We start from the raw sequence: 23976 nt of genomic DNA, 5'->3' as shown, positions 1-23976 counted from the left end.
AGGTTTTTCCATAGTGCCACATAAGAGATGAACTGACAGCAAAACGTATATGCTTGAAGTTGGGCGATTCGGTTTTTTTTTCGAATGTGATGTCAAATGTTTTCACCATAAGCGTATATCGATTCTCAATAATGCAGCGGAGAGTCCGTTGTGCCAACATCAGCCTTTATCGTGGGCCAAAATGAAATGATACCGTTCTGACTGAGGAGTAAATTAGGTCGGGAACCACATTCTGTACATAGATGGTGATGTAACTACGTTTTTACTGGGGTGGACACAATGACGGGAACCAGTCATGATTACATGAACTTATATTCATGTATAAACGGCTAATACGCATTGAAATTGCACACGATACGTAATCCAAATTTAGCCAGGAGTTTTTTGACCCAACAAAATTTTAAGCCATGCGTATTTTCTTTTTTTTTTCATGCGTATTTTACGCAAATACGCATCTTATCTGGACCTCTGCACATAACACAATAAAATCCTTATGCTTTAACATTAGTGAATGTATGATTTCACATACAATGTAAAAGAGTGGACATCCATTCCCATGGAAGAACAAGACTATTGCCAAGCAATAAAAGTCCCCTACCGGCTCCACCATTGTCAGAAATTCCACCATTGTCAGAATTGTTTTTGTATTTGCTGCCATAGCAACCAGAATTTTTCCCCTGGAAGAATTACTCTCATCAGCACACAACAGACCTGACTGGAGGAGGATTTCTGTATTGTCATCCCTCATTTCACCCCCAATGGCAACACCGGTCAAGAGATTGATGATGATGATTTCATAAATAACTCAAACTGATGAAAATTTAACATCCATTTTGACAATCTACTCATAAACAACAGACAAAAAGAGATCATTGGTTGACACAGACTTCTCGGAATATTTTTAAGAATCTAAATTTATTCACACAATTGTTTAATTGTCAGAAAATCTTGAGTCATTATGGTACTTTATCTACTAATCTAAAAATGTTCAACAGATACAACCGCTTCACTTTAAACAATTTAAACTTGACTTAAACTGACAAAATGTAAAACACAATATTCTATAACTGTTCAAACCAATTTAATTTTATTTGTTCAATTTCATCAAAAGCAGATGGCTAATCGAGACAATCTCGAGTCTTTTTTTATGCTGTCTGGTTAGTGCAATTGTTGGTACACGTGATCCTCATCTCGGCACCTACATTCAGGAAGCATATGAGTTTGCTTTGGTGGTCACCATACGGTCAGGTGGGGTTTCCTATAGGTACTCCCACTTGCCCCATTGGATGTTGCAGCTAAAAAAATTTGTCCCATTTTTTGTGAGCAAATAGTTAACTAGAACTCCAGTGAGTCGATGACAGGATGGAAATTGTGAACTCACAGTCACAAGGCTAAGTGGCCACTGGCCAGGGTATCAAAATCAGGACTTCCAAGTTGCAAGGCATGACGGCCACCAAATCAGCAATGCCATAGTGATCATTAATATTGTATGTGACTAGTCATCTAATCTGTAATGATCCTCATTCTGTTTCTTATGGTTGATGATGCAGTCGTACAAATACATTTCACCTACTATTGAAACCTGAAGATAAAAATAAACATATATAAGATAAGTTCATGATGAAGTATGTTCTCATTTCTCTGAAATAAATATACAAAACATTACGCTTCAAAACATTTTTTGTAGCAGTTCTGAACAATAATAGATTATATTCCGACTAGTAAAACCAAATTGTTTGTAGCAGTACAAAACAATGAAAGATTATTTGATCACTAGTAAAATCAAAATTATACTACACATGTGTATTTGTATGTAATAATACAAAAATGTATGTAACACATTCATGAACAACAAAAGCCTTAAATACCTTAAATTATATTGTATATTCAAGGACAAAACTAATCAAGGACGGTTCATGTAAGGTAACTTAGCTCACGCTGGTTACAACATCTGATAAAAATATAACTTTGTAATCATCCAAAATCCAATTTAATGGCCAGTCAACTGCCTATGTTACTTAACCTGAATATCTTCACAGGAGTGAGGGCGGTTATTATAAAAATTATTCATGGACATTGTGCAATTGCATGCAGCTTTGTTTGAGAGCTGACAGACTCAGAGTATGCAATCATGCTATGAATCTATATCATAAGACACAGATAGAAGACTGCAGGTATTCTCTATTTGGATCAAAATTATTCTTTGACGAATAACCAGGTCGCTGGGGTAAATTTGACCTACTTTGGCACAAAATTTTATTTTTCCCCTGAAAAGGGGGCAGGTACACCCTATAGATGCACTCTACGAAGAGGCTTATGGACCGGTAAATAAACTTCTAAATACACACACACAGACTGCAAGTATTTACCCCTTTCTTCTTAGCCTGCAGGATTTTGTTTGTTGATAGATCAAACTCAAGCTTCGAAGCTATCAGTAGACTGAAAACAGCTTTTGTTCCTGCAACAAAATAATCTTGAAATGTTTTTTTAGCACCAACAATATTAAATATCTACTTTTTTGTATTCTAGTAACATGCATTCTTTTAACCCATTTATGCCTAGCGTCTAGAAAAAAGGCCTTGGCAAACAGCGTAGACCCAGATGAGACACCGCATGATGCAACGTCTCATCAGGGTCTTTGCTTTTTGCTTAAAGGAATTTCTGTAAGAAATATTCTAAATATAAAAATTAATACACTAGACATCCCTAATTTTGGAAATAAATTGATCCAATTTAGAAGGATGGGAGAGTCCACTAGGCTTAAATGGGTTAAAGTTGTAGCTAACTTATATTTGATTTTAACTTGGAAGTACATTAGATTTAGCATGTATTTAATGCCATTATATCTACTATATTTATTCAAATACAGCTTTATAATATTCATTTTTAAGCTTACATAAACCTACAAAACACTAGTTTAAATATAAATTTTCTCACATAAATATTGTTTAGCTTATGTTACTTATGTACACAATTTCCTGTATTGTTCATTCGCCTCTACCAATAGCTGTTATAAAATATGCTAAAGTCCATTAATTCTAGTTAAGTGTATGTTTTTCTCCATGGGTAAAAGTTTCAGTGTATATTAACACCCATAAATTCATGAACCTACATTTTACCCCGTTAGCTATTTTTGTACTGTTAGAACATGCGTACCTTCTTGGCATTTATTTACCCCATATAATTAGCCCACCCATAAATTCTTTTTTTCTTTGTGAATTTTTTTGTTTATTTAAATATAACAAAAAGCTATTTTCCTTATATATCTCCCCTTACACACAATGTATTTATTTCTCTGACACATCAGCTACCTATTGTTTCTGTGTTTAATCAGTCACCTATAATTGCGTTACATGACATAACATGACTTACCTACTGTTGCGCCATGTGATTTGACCAGGGCAGTCATACCGGCCTGGGTGTTCTGGAAAGTCCCAGTGAACTGAATATTGTATCCATCCAATGTGCTGCAAGAAAACGAATGGTAATACATACACATATAGCAAAATATGCATATGACAGAGTGACATTTATAAATATTCAATGTGTAACCAGTCATAAATTCCATTTGAAAGCTGTTTCCTTTGTGTGCATAGTTGTTTTTAACCTATATTCTTTCCTGTACATTGTATTTCTTATTTGTGGTTTCTTTCCTGCTTGAACCACCTCAGCGCAGAGATCTGAGCTTAGTTCTATCGGATACCTGCCACCATTACACATGACCTGATGATAATTGATTCAAATATAAGCTTTTGTTCATAAATATTATTTATTTAATGCTTTCCCATGATTTATAGACAAATATAAGAGAAATAAAACTGATAATTCACTGTAACATGTTGATAAGGACGTTATCTCAAGTGGTAGCTTATATATATATATATATATATATTCACACGCGGAACATATTTTTCTTGGTTTTAAGTCTATTTTTTGTTTTTAAGTCAAAGAATTGGTTGGTAAATAATGGCCCTGTGGAAGCTTATCGTGTTTACAAAAAATCTTTATCAATATTATTACTATCACTATAGTAACAGTAACAGTTAAATAACCCATTTTTTTCAGACTCTCTCCCTTATTGCCGCTGCACAGACCTTGATGTAGGCATGGCTATAGCCTGGTCGTGCTTGGTTTTCAACACCTCAGTGTCTGTTAATTCGTCTAGTGTAAGCTTTCCTCCCTTCTTCTTCCCTTTGCCTTTTTTGCCTTCTGCTGTGTTACAAGCAGCCGATTTGGGTTTTGGTGGAGACTACAATATGAAAAGCTGATAAAAAAAGTCAACTTTCCAGATTTTTAACGAATCAACAATATGATATTTGGTTATAAAATGTGACCATTCGAGAGAAATTATCTTACTGATACTTTGAACTTGCTGATATAATATACATGTATTTACACATTTCTATGTTCAAAAAGCCCCTTTTACCATGTTTTTACCATGCTCATCTGTTGATTTAAAAACCTAAATATTAAAAAGCGTTAAAAATTACAAACGATTACATAATTTGGAGAATTCTGTTGTTATCGTTTTATTTTGTGACGCTAAGAGGATTGCTTATATAAAGTATACACTACATCATTAATTGTATGAGCACAGATGGCCAAGTGGTCTAAGCGTTAGACTTTTACTTCAGAGATCAGTGACTCGAGCCCAGTTGAGGGTTACTTTTTTTCTTTCTTTATTTTTATTCTTATTTTTTACTGGAGCTTTTTAGATCCAATGTTTACATTTATCAATATAAAGCATTGAATGAAAAACGTCAATACTAGTACATGCCAAATCTGTAAAAAGGTACCTTTAATATAGATATTTGATTTATCCCACTTTGCCCATCAGCTCATTTTAATATGGGAAATTTTAATAAGTTTTATAAACAGTTTGAAAGAAATGCCTCAAACCATTTCTGAGCAACAAGTGTACCCAACATGTTAAACCTCACAAGCACACTGATCAATCTCATTGGATCTTCAATAAATTTGACATTTTATAAAAGACAAGCTTAACCCATTTCTGCCCAGAAGCAAAGTGAAAATGACCTAATGCAACCAGAAACAAACTTGCAGCCTGTTCAGGTTAAATGCTGTTTGCTGCTCTTCAAACCATAGCACAAGGAATGAAGACTTAACAATTTGAATCTATTAAGGAAGGTTTTAAGTTACATGATTTCCTCAGGGACTACGAATGAGCAAATGCGTATCTGTGTGGTTAAAGGTAAAATCCTACAGTGTATTTGAATTCTCCGGCATTCGGCTGATAGTGGACGATGTACTGTGGCAGAATGTGATACTTGTTGAAGATGACAAGCTCTTTCTTGCAGGGAGACACGTGGGAAGCGTAACTTTTCATCAGGGAATGCCCGTGAATAATCTTTGTACACTGATAGGCCTGAAATATCATGTAAGTTCCTATTAATGAATCAATCATGCAAGTTACTTTTGATGAATCAATACATGTAGAAAAATATTTGAGCAGCACTCTGGGAAAACTGGGCTTAATGCATGTGCGTAATCAGGAAAAATCAACGCAAACAACTGAAATTGGGAACATTGGCGAGTGAAATCTGCAGATTGGAAATTATGAGACTTTTCAATTGCTTTGAAATTAATTTTACAAATCTATTTACATAATCTTTTACACGCCCTTTTGCCTGAAATGTTTAGTTTCAGAGCTCATTTTATAATTGTTCACTTGCAGACACTGCGCATTTGGAACAAAATTGACACAACTTTCCTTGCTTTTAGAAATTTTCAAGACACCAATTAGGATTTTTTTCCCTCAATTGGGAATGTGCCTGTTACTGGTACTTTATAAAAAAGGAAAAACTACTGTGTTAAAATTCAATAAATACAAGTCAGAAACAGACATCAAATGTAAGTCACTGTCAAAGAAACAATATTCAAGGCAAATGAGTGATCAAAATATTTCATTTCGAATTTTCTTACATATCAACAATTAGCAATTATAAACTTGTTTCTTTTATATCATATATGTATAGCAGAAAATATAAAAAGGCCCGGAATTCTGCCAACACTGGGCCAAAAAGAACACTTTTAAATTTAGTTTTAAAAGCTGTGAAATAAAATCAAAATCTACCAACTTGGTAAAAAGGCTACTATTTTCCAGCATATATAGTTGAAATTTAATAGTGGAACAATTAACAAAGGGCCATAACTCTGCCAAAGTTGGTCAAGGCCAAATTCCTAATTAAACAATCACATACACATTCAAGTTTCATCTGTTAAATGTATAATTTTATTGGTTTCAATCTGTCAATAAATAAGTCTAAATTTGCTGTTTATTTACAAAGAAGCATCTCAGAATTGAATTGTTTCTAAAGTACGCCCACTTCAATTGAACATCATCAACAAATGTTATTGAGTCTCGTCTTGGAAAAACAGGGCTTTATGCAGGTACATAAAGTGTTGTACCAGATTAGCCTGCACAGTCAGCACAGGCTGATTAGGAAGGCACTTTCTGCCTACACTGAATTTTCTTTTCGAACAGACTTCTTTAAAAATAAAATTCCATATAAAGTGGAAAGTGTCATCCCTGTTAAGCCTGCGCGCACTGCACATGCTGATCTGGGACGCCACTTTATGCACATGAACCTAATCCAGTTTCCCCAGAACAAGGCTTAATTGAAACAGCAACAACAAGTCAATATACTTTGCCCGGTAGAACTTGACAGAGCAGCAGTTGGGTCGCGCCCTGGATATAACCCATGGAGTAGGCGGGGTATTCACTGAAGTAGACTCCCTTGCCATACCAGCCAGTGTCTGTACGATGCGCATGGCCGTTGTCCCCTGAAGCATTCAAATGAAACACTTAAATGTGGTATTATAAATGTTCACTTTTAATTGAGCTTTGCTCTGGGAAGACTGGGCAAAATATGCTAGTGCATAAAGAGTCTTCCCTGATTAGCCTGTGCAGTCTGCTCAGGCTAATGTGGGACACTACTTTATGCTGTTATTGTAGTTTTGTTTGATGGGAGTCTGTTATAAACAAAATTCCTGACTAGGTGGAAAATGACCACCCTGATTAAAACTTAATTCACATGCATTTCATCCATTTTCACAGAACGAGGCCCAAATACTGAAACATGATATAAATGTTCATTTATAGTAAACATTAATTGCTATTCAACACAATGTTGACCACTATTTATCACCAACAATATATGTTATAACTATTTGTATTTGTAGTGAGAATGCGAGAACACATTACAGCATCACTGTAAAGGAAGACAAATATTGTTTACAAAAGCTCTTGACATAATGAAAACATGTAAATAGCATTCTATTGGTGACAAGAATACTTTCGTCAGACCCCTATGCCAACACATGATAACTACAAACGCCAACAAATACACTAAGACACTAATAAGGATTTTTTCTTTGTCAATATATTTGTATATTAATTATTATTATGTTTAATTTAAAAACCTTCAATACTAAGGATATAAGCTCCGAACATGAACATTGACAACAGGGAATTAACTCTGTAAATCCTAAAGCCAGAGTTATGGTTCTCAAACTTCTCCCTAAAGCCCCCCATCATGATATATTGTTCCATTTGAATCCCTTTAATACTTACTGCATTAGGCTCCGCACAAAAAACAGCACAGACAGACAGCACAGACAGACAGACAGACAGACAGGTGAAAAGTTGAAAGGACCGTCTTTGTGATCACTATTTGCCTCCCATTTTTGGAATACAATTAACAAGTTTGGGTTTTCTGGAATGTTGCATTTTAAATGTATTATGTGTCACATGGATATACTAATTATAAAAATATTTCTCCACTGTATCTACATAATCTCTATTGTTAACTCTATTATCAACTATAAATGTATTTTCAAACCAAACAATTATATGTTCAAAATCCGTACTCAGGAACATTTCACTCCATCTCAAAAGCGATGAGTAGGAATTTCTATTCAAAGATGATAACTAACTCCATAAAGCCAAATATGCATTGTACTTCAACAAAATACATCATTCCTTCATGTCAAAAAGCAAACACATCTTATTAAGTTAAAGGCATAGTAAACTGTATTTTACTTAAACAATCTAATTGACCCGCACTCTGAGAAAAGGGAATCTAACGCAGCATGTGCATAAAGTGTCGTCCCACATTACTCAGTAACCCGTGCAGTCTGCACAGGCTTATTAGAGACAACACTTCCTGTTTTATGACATTTTTCGTTTTAAGAAATTCTCTTCTTATCAAAAGTCCAGTTAAGGCAGAAAGTGTCGTCCCTGATTAGCCTTTGCAGACTGCACAGGCTAATCTGAGATGACACTTAACACACATGCATTAAACACCACATTCTCAGAGCGTATCCCAATTGTATTTTACACACACCAGGTATTTTTAATCCAGTCTCACATATAGGCTTGATATTCGTTTCCATTGTGCCGTGAAACGCCAACACAGGGTAGGAAAACTCCTCCCCATGTTTCTTTTTTAAGCTTTCTCGACATTCCCTAAGAGAAAAAGGTAAAGGTTAAAGGTTTAAAGTTTAATTTTTATAGTCTATTGATGAGGGTTCATCTTCAGACCACTTTTACATTTAACCCTTTCCCACATAAAAAGCAAAGTGATAATGGCTTTGCAACCAGCATAAAACCAGAACAGCATGCTAGTAATTCGCAGTCTGTTCAGGTTTTATGCTGTTTGCTGCTCATCAATATCTATCTAAGGGTTAGAAATGAAGCCTTTAAAATTTGAATTTAGAAAGACAGGTCTTTAACTGAATTCAACTTTCTATGTGACTACAAATGCGTCAAAATCTGTATTTAAGAGGTAAAGGGTTAACCCCACAATCACTGGGATATAGGTTGTCCGTTTAAACTCAGCCACAATACATTGGATTATTTCCCTCAAATGTCTCCATTTTAAAACCTGGGTAGAGGGGAGCATGCCTGGGATTAACTTTTTGCCCAGAAAAAGAAGGGTTTGAGCAGAAATTCAAACCAGGGACCTTCTGATTCTTATGACCAGCGTCCAACAACTAGACCACAATTACCAAAAGAAATAAATTTAAGAGTTAATTTCCATCTTATAAAGAAACATGCACGTCAGGGGTTTTTTTTAGAGAAAGGGGAAGACGCTGGACGCTGGGTGAAAGGGGAAAAAGAGTGCGAAAGAGACATATTAGGGGAAAAAATAAAAACTGTTCATTTCAATTTCTATAACTCATCAAAAGAGGCTTGTCTCTGTCCTTTTTGTTCTTAAGCACATTTAACACGTATTAAAGTCAAAGTCCTTAATAAAGTTGCAGGTGAAGATCTAATAATGGGAACTGTTTTCAACTATATTTCTGTACTGGGGTCGGGGGACGATGTCAATTTTGTGATTTCAATTTCATGATGAATGGGTTGACGATCTTGATTTGCTCCAGTATTGGAAGGGAAAGGATCGGCAGCTGCCGATTGTCTACTTTCACTTTCACAATGTTCGATGTTGATTACCTAAGAGTGCTGCTGGGTTATTACGGTTTTCGATGATTCTTTCTTAAAAAATGCCTCGATGCGTTCAGTATCTTCCGAGTCACTCGGAAGATACTGAATGCATCGAGGCATTTTTTAAGAAAGAATCATCGAAAACCGTTATAACCCAGCAGCACTCTTAGGTAATCAACATCGAACATTGTGAAAGTGAAAGTAGACAATCGGCAGCTGCCGATCCTTTCCCTTCCAATACTGGAGCAAATCAAGATCGTCAACCCATTCATCATGAAATTGAAATCACAAAATTGACATCGTCCCCCGACCCCAGTACAGAAATATAGTTGAAAACAGTTCCCATTATTAGATCTTCACCTGCAACTTTATTAAGGACTTTGACTTTAATACGTGTTAAATGTGCTTAAGAACAAAAAGGACAGAGACAAGCCTCTTTTGATGAGTTATAGAAATTGAAATGAACAGTTTTTATTTTTTCCCCTAATATGTCTCTTTCGCACTCTTTTCCCCCTTTCACCCAGCGCCCAGCGTCTTCCCCTTTCTCTAAAAAAACCCCTGACATTACAAAACTTGCTGGAGTGATATGAAATTACTGAATTATTTCTAAGTGAATAACTTTCGAACCCACATAAAATATGTTGGTCTTGTAAGTCGGAAAGATGGTTTCAGGAAAGGCTGCTTAGTCTGGTATAACTCTAATAAATCCATAAACATGCTGAAATACACTGAAGAGATGTTGGAGAGGAATGGGATGAAGTTAAAACTAATTAAATAACTTTTGTACATTTATACAAATTGTATACCATCTTTAATGTATACATTTCAGCTCATTGTATTTTTAAACACAAATTAATTTCTTATTGCATATTATCTTTGTTTATCTAGGAGAGCAACTAGATAATGCTGCAAAAACTTGAATTCCAATTGAAATGGAATTTTAATGGAAGTATTATTTATAAGTATTATTGTCAGGATTAGATTTTTTGTATAAATAAATGTTAACGTACGGCTTTAGCAAGGTTTTTGCTGGCTCAAATACAATTGTCAACACTTAATCATTGGTTTTGGCTTATAAAACATTGTGTTCTTATGCATTAAAACAAATCATTAGCATTAGCAGGGTTCCTGCTTGATCAAAAAAGATTTTCACCACTTAATTGTGCCACTCTTAACTCTTTCAGTGCTGGAACCGAATTTTAAAGGCCTTTGCAAACAGTTTGGATCCAGATGATATGCCACAGAACGTGGCGTCTCATCAGGATCCAAACTGTTTGCTATTCTGATAGTATTATTTAAAAAAAACGAAAAAAATGCTAATTTTAGAAATTCAGCAGACAACATTTTAGCGGACGACAAATTTCCCAGCATGCAAAGGGTTAAGAAGTTGGCGCAAAAATTATGTCAATGATATTGGCCACAATTCAGACTCTATTTCAATTTAATTGGCGCCATTAAATAGCATTGACTAAAAGTTGGATTCCCTACCTTATAGCCATCATCCCAAGAAGAATGGTTAGTTAAAATAGAGGTGATAATGCATGATACAGGAGATTTCGCGTTCAAGAGGCTAACCGGATTTTTAAGTGTTTTACCACAGAGTGTGATTGATTTTCATTCCTGTACAATCACAACCACTTGCCACCTGTGACCTTGACTCTTAAAAATTGTGACGTTGACACATACCACTTGTGACCTTGACTTTTGCTCTATGACAGTAACCAATAGTGACCTTGACACTTACCAGTTATGACATTGACACTTAGCATTTGTGATCTTGAAACTTATCAGTTGTGACCTTGAACATTACCATTTGTGACCTTGACAGTTACAACTTGTGATCTTGACAGTTATCACTTGTGACCTTGACACTTATCACTTGTGACCTTGAAACTACCCATTTGTGACTTTGAAACTTACCACTCGTGACCTTGACACTTACCACTTGTGACCTTAAAATTTACCAATAGTTATCTTGCAACTTATCACTCGTTACCTTGAAAATTACCATTTGTGATCTTGACACTTACCACTTGTGACCTTGACACTTACAACTTGTGATCTTGACACCTATCACTTGCTACCTTTACACTTATCACTTGAGACCTTGAAACTTACTGTTTGCAACCTTGACACTTACCACTTGTAATATTGACCTTGAAACTTAAATATTGAGACCTTCACACAAATCATTTGTGACTTTAAAACTACCACTTTTGACCTTGAAACTTACAATTGTGATCTTGACACTTATCACTTGTGACCTTTAAACTTTCCACTTGTGACCTTGACGCTTACCACTTGTGCCCTTGACACTTACCACTTGTGCCCTTGACACACAGTGTCGTCTGCATTGGCCTGGTAGTCAGCATTTCTCTTGTTCACTGAGTAGTTTGTCAGGTGCATGAACTTGTTTGCGAGATGTTTCATGGAACTGGAATACCTGGAAGGAAAAAATGTTCAACTTGATAAGCCATTTTCTGGGAAAACGGGGCTTAATGCATGTGCCTCAAGTGACATCCAAGATTAGCCAACGCAGTGTGCACAGGCTTATCAGGGACTACACTTTCCTCCTAAACCTGATATTCACTAAGAAGAGACTTCTTTTTAACAAAAAATCCATAAAAGTGGAAAGTGTTGTACCTAATTAGCCTGTGCAGACTGCACAACCTTATCTGGTAATTAGCCTGTGCAGACTGCACAACCTTATCTGGTAATTAGCCTGTGCAGACTGCACAACCTTATCTGGGACAACACTTTATGCACATACACTTAATACTTAAGTTGGCTGTTCAGTTTGTTGTAACTATAGTTGGGGATTCAGTTTGTTGTAACTATAGTTGGGGATTCAGTTTGTTGTAACTATAGTTGGGGATTCAGTTTGTTGTAACTATAGTTGGCTGTTCAGTTTGTTGTAACTATAGTTGGGGATTCAGTTTGTTGTAACTATAGTTGGGGATTCAGTTTGTTGTAACTATAGTTGGCTGTTCAGTTTGTTGTAACTATAGTTGGGGATTCAGTTTGTTGTAACTATAGTTGGGGATTCAGTTTGTTGTAACTATAGTTGGGGATTCAGTTTGTTGTAACTATAGTTGGCTGTTCAGTTTGTTGTAACTATAGTTGGCTGTTCAGTTTGTTGTAACTATAGTTGGGGATTCAGTTTGTTGTAGCTATAGTTGGGGATTCAGTTTCTGTCAACTTTATGTACGAAAGTTTATATTCTTTTTAATTATTTAAGCATACTTCATTGAGGCAAATCTTGCAAGTCCGTCTTCAAACACATCGAGCCGTAGCGGATCGAACGAGCTGACATACACATAGACCCTCATGTCAAACTTGCTATCGTTGATAAGGTAGGGACGGGCAAGATACCTGAAATCATACAAAATAATTAGAAATTGATAAATAATTTAAAAAAAATCAATTTTTAAAAACATTAACCGTAACATTCCTTAGACTTCAATCTGCACACAATAGGAAAGCAATACTTGTCCTAGGAAAACTGGGCTTAATGCATTTTAGTAAAGTGTCATCCCAGATTAGCCTGTGCAGTCTGCAATTTTCCCCTTAACTGGATTTTCGTTAAGAAGAGACTGACTTTATCACAAATTTTAATAAAAGTGAACACTGTTGTTCCTCATAAGCCTGCGCTGACTGCACCACAGTGGACAGGCTAATCTGGGATGACACTTTACGCACATGCATTAAGCCCTGTTTTCTCATAACCAGACTCATACCTTTGAACTATTACAGGCCGTTTCTTTGGTACTTGGGTTAGTTTGCTGATAACCTTGATTCCGATACCTCGAGCAGAAGCTGGCTATGAAAAAGAACAAATTTTGTCACATTGCAAACTGTTCATGAAAAAAAACAAAAAAACTCTTAGTTTATAAAATCTTACATTCCATCACAATTTCAATGCTAAAACTCACATTAATGACAGTTTAAACAGGTACAAATAGAAAAAAGCCACTGATTACAAGTAATTTTGCATTATATATATTTTTTTTGTCTTAATTTTGGAGCCTTCTCAGATTTCTAAGCCACCAAGCACTTTTGAACCTAAAAATTTTTCATTTCGCAATCTACAAAGCCTAACGAACATGTTGGTATGTAAAACTCTCATGTTTATGATCGGAGAGTATAAACATGCGAACATTTGCAAAATACTCTGGGTGGCTGAATCTATAGAAAAGGTTGAACCTAAAGGGAATGAGGATTGTCAAATCTATAAGAATGGATAAACCTATAGGAAAAGGTGGAGGCCATATTTATGGGAATGGATGATCCTATTAGAATCATAGAAGCAGAGAATTGTGTGTATGTCGTACTGTTTTGACTATCCATTTCTTCTTTGTACTTCAGGGGTGGTATTCCAGAAACATCTTAAAATATTTCTTAAATAATTTCACTTAAGTTCAAAATTACAATGTCTTGTATTTCTTTACTTAAAAAGAAAACTCTTTTTTTTTTGGTATTCCTAAAATAACATTGGCATAATGATGTTATTTAAATGTATATCTTGATGCAAATATATTGCAATATGAAACACTTAAGAAAATTTCCCAATTTAAGGATAAGAATAAAATTTGACTTAAGATGCTTCTGGAGTACGACCCCAGAACACAAATTACAGAAGTTTTATCAGAAGTATGTGACAATTTGCAAAACAATGGTAGTGGCCTAATCTATAGGAACATACTGGCTTGACTTTCCATTTTTGCTTTGTACTTCAGAAGAAAAATTACTTAAGTTTTATCATAAGTATGCAATTTTTGCAAAATATTTTGAGTGGCCAAATCATAGGAACGTACTGGTTTAACTATCCATTTCTGCTTTGTACTTCCGTCTTCAAAGGCTCGTTTCAGGAGCTTTGAGTCATATGGAAGGCAGTAGGTCTGCGAGAAAAACCCAAACTCCTTTTTCCCGAAGTGGACCTGCATCTTTGAGAGGTTACGCCACATTCTATCTTTGCGGCCAATTTGGAATGACCCTGGGTAATGGTTCAGCTAAAAAAAGAGGCAATACGGTAAAACGTTTAAAAGCACATACTAGATTAACAAGCAAATTTGTTGAATTGATATTCCTCTCCACATAATTTTGTTTGTGACAGGTGGAGGGATGGACTACACAATTTTAGTCAAAGTGAAGCGATTTTTGACAATCCAAAGCCCCACGGCCCCATTCCGAGAATAGTAAAAAAAACACCAACCTTCTGATACTCTCTTAAAGCCTTGAATCCCAGAGATTTCATGTGCTTTCCCCAGCAGCCCAGCCAGTCATGGTTGCGTTTCGTGATCCGAAATCCTGATCGCGCAAGGCAGTGTTTCACAACATTCGGAGTTATGGAGGTTATACGCCATTTAAGGTATTTTCTCACTTCCCATGGTAGTTGCTCAACTGAAATCAAGTCATCCAAATAAACGGTTCGCATGAAAAAGTTCAAATTCATATATTATTACTCAAGACCACAAAAATGTTTCAAGCAAACTTATATGAAAATGAGAATCTAAGCAAGACTGGTTTAAAATTTACCAGTACAGAGATTTTAGGCTTGTGCTAAATTCATTCAATAGGAATGCAAATAAGAAAACCAGTCTGCAAAAGTCATGGATATATTTAAGTTTTAGAGACCTACTGATTAAGCCACATAACATATTCTACATAAATAATTTATTAATCTAGCAATACCTTTGTCGCCCTCAGCAACGAAAGTCACGACTGGCGGAATGTTTGGAAACAAACTCTTGGTCAGTGGAGGCTTGATGCTCCTATCGGGCGAGGCGGTCTGAGATCGACTGACGCTGATGACCTCACTTTCTACAGCGCTCACGGGTCGTGACTTTAGGCGTTGTGTTGAGGTTGAGGGGCGTGACATGCTACTGCTAGTGAAGGAATACCCATCGGACTCGCCTGGAAATCAGGTGTTTGTTAACCCTTTAACACTTAGATACGTATTTTGATGTGTTTGTAGTCCCTAAGAAAGTTAAATTTCATTAAAGACCTTTCTTACTAGATTCAAGTTTTAAAGGCTTCATTTCTAACTCATAGATACTGATGAGCAGTAAACAGCATAAAACCTGAACAGACTGCGAGTTACTTGCAGCATGTTCTGGTTTTATGCTGTTGTTACATAGCAATTTTCACTTTGCCTCTTAGTGGGAAAGTGTTACCCCAGCTGTCATGCTCACATAGAAAGTGAAAATGGCTATATGCAACTAGCATAAAACCAGAACAGACTGCGAGTAGTGCGCTGTCTGTTCAGGTCCTATGCTGTTTGCTGCTCATCAGTATTTTAGGTTTGGCAATCAAAACTTTAAAAACTTGAACCAGGTACTGTATTAAAGGTGTTAAATTTATTTTTATGGGATAAGAATTGCGTAAAAGTGTGCATCTGGGTGGTAAAGAGTTAACACATGCTGCCATTAAGCTTTGCTAAAGTTTTGAGATATCTTTACCAAAGCTTCAACATTTTTTCCTGCAAAACAAAGTGAGAATTTATTCATATTGATCTTTAAAGTGAAACAAGAGCTGTCACCATAGGATGACATATGCCCCCTATAAACGCTTTGATAGAAGTTTTAGCATTTTTCGAAACCTAAACGCGGACCCTAAGATCAAGGTCAAGGTCACAGTGGTCCAAATTTGTGTGCGTATGGAAAGGCCTTGTCCATATAAACATGCATAATAAATATGAAGGTTATATCTCAAGGGACATAGAATTTACGAGCATTTATCGAAACCTAAACGCAGATTTTGAAACCTAAACGCGGACCCCAAGTTCAAGGTCAAGGTCACAGGGGTCAAAACTTTTGTGCGTATGGAAGGCCTTGTCCATATACACATGCATACCAAATATGAAGGCTTTATCTCAAGGGACATAGAAGTTATGAGCATTTTTCGAAACCTAAACGCAGATTTCGAAACCTAAACGCGGACCCTAACTTCAAGGTAAAGGTCACAGGAGTGAAAAATTGTGTGCGTATGGAAAGGTCTTGTCAATATACACATGCATATTAAATATGAAGGTTATATCTCAAGGGACATGGAAGTTATGAGCATTTTTCGAAACCTAAACGCAAAGTGTGACGGAAAGACGGACGGACAGACAGACGGACAGTCCGATCACTATATGCCCCCTTTTCTTCGAAAGGGGGCATAAAAAATACACTCAAAGTGGAGTCAGAATATTGTCCAAAACAAAAATATACTGAAGAAGTTTTATGATAAAAACTCAGCCTGCTTTCTAATCCAACATAAACAATTACAATTAGATTCAGCCTGCTGTCTTACAGAGCATTAATAGGTACAATTAGATTTATTAAAAGAAGCTTGAGTTTGTGAAACATGTATGCCCCTGACTTACAGACAATTTATCACTGTGTGCAATTGTTGAAATATTTTTAATATTGCATGTTCAAGTGACCTTCAACTTTGATCTCTTGATCCTAAAATAATACTACTAATCAGATTTATGTAAAAAGAGCTTGAATAATAATACTCATACCGTCGGATCCTCCAACGAAGTCATCATCTAGATTGTCCACGATGTCATCTTCACAATCTTCTGGGAAGTCCTCGTCCTCATTTTCATCCCCAAGTAGGCTGGCCTCCCCATCACCTGGCATCCTCTCCCTGTACAATATAGCCATTGATCGGAATAAGACAGGTTAACCCTTTCCCACTTAGAAGCAAAGTGAAAATGGCTAAGTGCAAACAGCATAAAACCAGAAAAGCCTGGGAGTAACTCGCAGTCTGTTTAGGTTTTATGCTGTTTGCTGCTCATCAGTATCTAAGGTTTGGAAATGAAGCCTTAAAAACTTGAAACTAGTTAGAAAGGTCTAAATGGTAGAGGGTTAAACTTGGAATGGTCATCATGGTGGTGATTGTTTAGCACATAACATATTATTTTTGTTCTAAATGCATTTTTGTAATTTTCTATCTATAGTCTTTGTATTAAAATCATTTTTCTAGGACCATCATGTCCATTAAGTATGTGAAACTGCCCATCAAGTCCAAAAATTACATAAAATAGACCACAAAGTAAATAAAGTAAATAAAACTGACCATCAAGTCCATAAATTACGTAAAACGGACCACCAAGTCCATAAAGTAAATAAAAGCCACCATCAAGTCCATAAAGAATGGAAAACAACCATCAAGTCCATCAAGTATGTTAAATAAACATCAAGTACCTAAAGTATGGAAAACTTTAACCATCAAGTCCATGAAGTCTATACAACTGACCATCAAGTGCATGAAGTATGCAAAACTGACCATCAAGTCCATACGAAAGGATGTAAAACTGACCATCACGTCTATAAAGTATGTAAAACAGACCATCAAGAGCATAAAGAATGTAAAACTGACCATCAAGTCCATACGAAAGGATGTAAAACTGACCATCACGTCTATTAAGTATGTAAAACAGACCATCAAGAGCATAAAGAATGTAAAACTGACCATCAAGTCCATTAATTACATAAAACTGACCATCAAGTTTTTAATGTAAGGACACAGCAAGGACTCGGTCACTTCTTACCCTGATGGAATTTCGGACTCATCATCTGCTGCTTCATCTAATTCTGACCCAGACGTAAAATTTGTGGCTGACCCCTTTTCAGCTCCTCGAAGGGGTTTGGAAGGCGCACCAATGGCTGGTGGGCGTTGTTCGTGAATCATAATATCCGCTTTCGACTTCTTGCTATAGTACATTGTTCCCGATGAAGAACTGTCACTGGAGAGTTTGGAACTATTTGAGCCGCTGCTCTGGCTTAAGGCAGCCTTGTTTGCCTTATTTGGCTTATTTATTACAGAGGGAGCCATATAAGTTACGCCTTTCGGCGGCTCTGCTTTCACGGTTATTATAGTCTCGCTAGTCTGTTGAGTTTTGGTTGTGGCTGAAATTACAGGTTTTGGATTCGCCACTTCGTGGTACGGTTTAGTGGGAGTGTAATTCAGGTTCCGAACTGGCATCTGCGAATCTGGCGTAACAGATTTCACGGCAGAACCCGGACGCGGCAGCGAAGAGACTGGTTTAGCGTACGCAACAGCCTTTGAACTATTTTCCGAGCCCACTTCTTGAGTAAAGGGAATGGAGCTCAAGCTTGAGTCCACATTCTTTGCAAGGGTGCTATTTTGAGTCTGTGAGGCTGCAGACACCTTTACAGGACTAGAAGAGGGGCTATTAACACTCTGATTTAACAACTGTGAACTACTCGAAGCAGGTATTACTTTTGACGCCGGTCCGAACTGAATCTTCAGTCCACTATTTTCTTTATTATTTGACTGACCATTCAGACTAAGGTCAGTTTCCCGTTCTAGCTTTGTCGGCGGAATTTCTTTTCTAGGACTCGCGGTGGCGGTAGATTTCGTCGCTCCAGTTTTCGATGCTGTCGTTTCCTCGCTAGTTTTTTTCGTTGTTGTAGATTTCGCTACGGAGGTCTGTGCAGGAGTCTCCTTTCGCAAGGCACTCTGGGGACGCATGAACGCGTTCATTGGATAACCAAATACTGGCGTTCCGTCTGGTCCGATATTAAACATGGCATTGGGACCCGATTGCATCTGAGATACACTGTTGGTCTTCTTGATCTTCTGCTGCTGTGATTGAAGGTCACTCGCAATGTCTTTGGCACTCAGCGGGCGGGCGTATGGGTTGCTGTGACCCTTCGTTGTGGCAGATTTTGGGGCAGCATTTCCACTTGAGGTGGACGAAATGTTAGTACCTGGAATAACATCAGATACTGGTTACATTTCAAAAGGTTTTAATAACAGTTTTAACCATTTTATTTAAGCTGGATTGCATGGAAAACCTATAGCGTACTGAAACGCTCTCCAGTCTGTTTCCTGCGTAGAACCAATACTTGATGTCTATGGGCGAGATCTTAAGAACGCTCCCACATTGAATATCAAACCCGTGACCTCTCGCTCACTAGGCCAACACCATATCCACTATGCAACCATACAAACATTTTTGTTATTTCTGGAAAGGCTTTAACTAATGCGAGGAATCACGTGGTCAGATTTGAGAAAAAAAGGCCGCTATGCCTCGATTCGATGAAGAAATCGTCAGGAAATCGCCAAATATTCCATGAGTTATCCACACACTCAGACCAACCAGCAGAAAACGGTTGATACTCGCTGAAACCGCTTCCGGCTGGTCCTATGATAGGCGTTATCCGATTAAAAACAAGTAAGCAATAAGGTAGATGTACCTGTTTGAAGACTCAATTTCTCCATCGAATCGAGGCATCTGCGGCCATTTTTTCTAAAATCTGACCATGTGATTCCCCGCATTGTTAACAATCATTTTTACCATTTTTACCATTTTTACCATTTTATCATTTATGAAAGAAATAAAATTTGACTTCAAGTTTTCTGGTTGTTTATGTGGTTCAAGAATAATTGTAATCAACAAAAACAATCAAATAAAAAAACAAAGCCAATCAAGTTATGAAGTAAAAGTAGACAGCTAAATTTAATTCAGTCAAGCTGCAAGATTGCGGGGGTGTGCATAACAATGATAATGGGCGTACAAATTTGTCAAACAACAAAGCCACTAACATATCGACTGTATATATTATGACCACCAGCAGATTTGCGCAAATGCTTATGACTAGGCTTGCAAGCCCTATCATGCTTGGATTACAAGGACCTGTCTTACATCTGTTAAAAAAGCCGCTGAAATAACAAGGTGGCATATTTTAATGTGAGAATAATAGCAGTGGCTAAATATGCCTTTATAATAGGAAAGCGCTGAAAATTTATTATACCAGTGGATGATTTAAGCAGGTGCTACAAAAAGATTTCCTCCATGGATTGAGAGGGTCTATCTATCTTGACCTCCAAGTGCTGTAATTGATATGGCCAGGGCCCTCAATCCATTTTAGGGGAAGCGGGTCACTACCTATAGCAGGGGGAATTTTCACGGCGTTTCCCTTTTTGGGGGATTTTTTACTTACTCTCTTATTATTACATTTGTACATGTTTGCACTATATTCATTGCTTATTTCATAATTAAGTATGTTTGAAAAGATTAAATTAAAATAGAATTGAGATATAATAATCATGAGGAGACATCTATCTATAATTTTTTTTTTTTTTTTTTTTTTTTTTTTTTAGGGGGGATTTTTCCCCCGAAAAGGGGAAAAAAGTATACTTTTCAGGGGGGAATGCGGCCGAATTTAAGCCGTGGATTTGACAGATTGAGGGCCCTGATGGCATACGCCTTGATACTGAGGGGTCATGCTAGGTTGGCGCTAAGGAAAAAAACTTAGTCGCAAAATCTATGGGGGATCGGGGGCATGCCCCCCCCCCCCCCTTGGATCCTAGATCGTCTGTGGTGCGTTTTTGGGCTATTTCCTGAGCAAAATTAAGACTTTTGTCTGAAATTAGCCCTTTTATTGCTTGAATTTTATTCTTTGCTGGTGAGCCACTTGCTGACATTTTGCAGTCGATTTTTTGTTTACATAGACACCCGTGGCGAAGTGATAATGATACATTAACACCGACATCACCGTTAAACAGTTTTTGGTACATGTGGTATTTAAGTTTGAAACCACTAAAACAGCCTGCCTGTCTCGGTAGTAATTATACCACATTTTATAAAATCCAAACATTACTTTTTTTCATTTTTTTTTTGTTTTAGAAGAAATGCGTGAGAAATTACTAAGTCAGCATGAGACCGTCATTGCATGTCAAAAACCGTGAGACTTGACAGGTAAACGTTTCCGATTCTGCATTCACGTCTGCACTATTTTAGACGTCCTCCGATCGCGAACCTAACGTTTGATCATTTCCTGAGTTTACATTATTCTGTCCGCTTTCTTTTCTAAAGTATTGTGTTAATTTCTGTTGCTTCGACTTTCTATTTTCGCTTGCAGCATCTATTTTTCCCGGAATCTGCAACTCACTTTCTAAATCGGTCTTTCAAGTCGCATAGTGACCGTAAAGGGAAGTTACTCTTATCTACTTGTTTAGCCAATCAAAATCGTTGTTTCTTGGGAAATTAGTTTATAGTGGCTATGTCAATGCCATAACTCTGCCCATCTGATTAAATGACAATTCCGTACTGGTCGATTCGATAACGTTGAATCTCAACATCTATAGCATAGGTCATTACACGGCACGCTTCAGTGATTCAGTTATCACGTAAATCGCCAAGCAACCCTATAATGTTCGAAAAGTCTGGTCGCAGTGTAAAGCGTGACCAATTAAGACATTAGCCATGTGGATTATCTACCTAGGCGGTCGTCACTATCCCCTGGGGCCTTTCCGGTAAGGGTGTTATCTGTGTAATCTTAGCAATGTTTCTGGCAATTTAAACGACCTGAAAACAGGCATTTAGAGTGTGCATTTGTAAAGCATAGGGTCTTTTTTTTAAAATCGCCAATTTCATGAAAATCTTATTTTTAATCGCCAGCTAGGAATTGAAATCGCCAATGGCGATTTTGGCGATCGGTAACGCTAACGTAGGGTCATGGGTTCAATCCCAGTGGAGTTTTGGGGCAAATTTGGGGCCTTTATTCAGCCCCATTCCAAATGTCAAAAATTACATTTATCTTTCCCAAATGACTGCCATAAATTATCAATTGAAGGTTTTCAAACAATTATTTTTGTTGTAAATAAAAAGCAAACTTAACTTGACCCATCATAAATTCATTTAACCTATCATAATGTAACCTTAACCCAACAAAATGCTTACTTAACCCAACATCATGTCATTTTGACCTAACAGAATGTCAAATGAACACAACATAATGTTAACTTAACCAAACATAATTTCAGTTAACCCATCATGATTGACTAACCAGACACATATCTCAGTTTCTCCTAACAAAAAGCAGTTTTGTCGTTCCATATAGGCTGTTCATAAAATACATATAGGATCTGGCACGAGTTGTCATATCGTACCATATTTTATTAAACGAGTTCAGGAATTTTGTTAGTAAGCGAGCCTTTGGCAAGCTAACTAATGCATTTCCTGGACATGTTTTATCAAATATGGTATGATATGATGAGTGTCAGATCTTTTTTATCACATGCTTTTAAATGAGCAAATTAAATAAATATTTACACAAACATAATGATAAATACCGAATGTTATTTACATTTCGTGACGTCATTTTACACATTGCAGTAAAATAAAATACGCGATTGGTCAATAAACAAAAACTAAGCCAATGAAAAGGCTTAAAAATGTTGTATTACACATGTGTAATATAAAAAAATATGTAATGGTTGTATTACATGGGAAACAGGGTATAGCATGTGATAAAAAGGTGGTGAAATTTATCAATCATTACCAGTGGCTGCTTTGAGAAGTTGCTGGGGACTAGGGGGCGGTTTCATGGTAGAACGGAACGGCGTTGGCATGGTGCTGTTGGCTGAGGCATTGCTCAGACTGCTGTAGGCGTTGCGGGCGGCCTCAGCATTGCTTCGCACGGAAACTAGGTCAGCATGGTTGAACAGCTGGACGGGCTTGATGGAGTTGTTGCTGTATTTTAGCATGGGCTTCTGGGTCTGAAAGAATACAAGAGAAATTTTGATAAACAGGTGGGCCTTAAAATATTCCAGAGCTCTTAGTAAACAACTGCACATTTTTGCCAAATCTGGAAAAGTACTGGTACAAGTGGGAAAAATTAGCATGAAAAACCCTGAAATTTGAATTTTTTGGTACTGCTCATTATCAGAAAGACCTGGGGCCTTATTCCAGTAGCTTCTTAAGTTTTCACTTAAGTTAAGAAATTTCTTAAATAAATTTCTTAAGTTAAATTTGAAATGTAAAAAAACAAAACATGAGACGCTTATTTATTCTCTTTAAAAAGAGTTAAAGGAAGTTAACTTAATTTTAAATATAGGAGAAAACATACACAGAGTAAAGAAATTTATTAAGTTTATGAAGGTACCAGAATTTAACTTAAGTGAAATCTTATGTTTAAAGAAAAAATGGCGGAGATAAGCAAAAATATTGCGCAACATTTCAACTTAAGTTATTTTTTAACCTAAGAAGCTACTGGAATACGGCCCCAGTACAATGTCATGTAACTCACAGCTGGCAATGCATTTTAAAAGTAATCAATCATTGGAGACTTGTTGAATGAAGAAACATCAGTTGATAAAATACAATTGAGCTCTAGAAAATGAAGTTTGAATATTGCTTTATGACTATTTAAGATGATGTACAATGTATGGATCATAGTATTACCTGTGTCATGGCCAGGTGTAGTTTCAATTAATTGCTTGATACATATGTATATACCATAATGTACATTTTTTAATACAATGGTATTGGAGTCGTCAAAATGTATGTTTTGCAAACTTTATAAGTTGCTCTAAAAATTATAATTAAATAAAACTACTGTACAATAATGCCTTTTCTTTGCATAAGTATTTTTTTAAACTAATTTTTTTATTGTACAAGTAAATTGGTTTTTGAGTTGAGTAAATGAAAATTTCATCAAACTCTGAACGTACATAGGTAAATGTATCAAGGGAATGAACGCTATTGA

General features: G+C 36.5%; 2 protein-coding genes across 2 annotated transcripts in view; one reads left to right on the top strand and one right to left on the bottom strand.

Moving 5' to 3' along the window:
* The window catches only part of LOC127856449 (uncharacterized), an 84669-nt gene that overhangs the window by 55385 nt on the left and 5308 nt on the right, over window positions 1-23976 (top strand). The gene's annotated exons all lie outside the window — the stretch shown is intronic.
* On the bottom strand, window positions 817-22981 carry LOC127856447 (uncharacterized). The gene is made up of 16 exons (XM_052392661.1): window positions 22771-22981; window positions 18009-19191; window positions 16974-17101; window positions 15158-15379; window positions 14679-14866; window positions 14281-14475; window positions 13204-13286; window positions 12710-12838; window positions 11787-11909; window positions 8367-8488; window positions 6668-6804; window positions 5225-5386; window positions 4095-4249; window positions 3373-3467; window positions 2370-2458; window positions 817-1582 (listed from the first exon to the last, which is right to left on the bottom strand). Exons 1-16 carry the CDS (start codon window positions 22973-22975, stop codon window positions 1496-1498), a joined length of 3303 nt encoding a protein of 1100 aa, XP_052248621.1. The 5' UTR covers window positions 22976-22981; the 3' UTR covers window positions 817-1495.

This window comes from Dreissena polymorpha, chromosome 13 (assembly GCF_020536995.1).
Source record: "Dreissena polymorpha isolate Duluth1 chromosome 13, UMN_Dpol_1.0, whole genome shotgun sequence".
NCBI lineage: Eukaryota > Metazoa > Mollusca > Bivalvia > Myida > Dreissenidae > Dreissena > Dreissena polymorpha.
The sequence above is the reverse complement of the archived record's forward strand: the minus strand, read 5'-3'. Positions and strand labels throughout refer to the sequence as shown.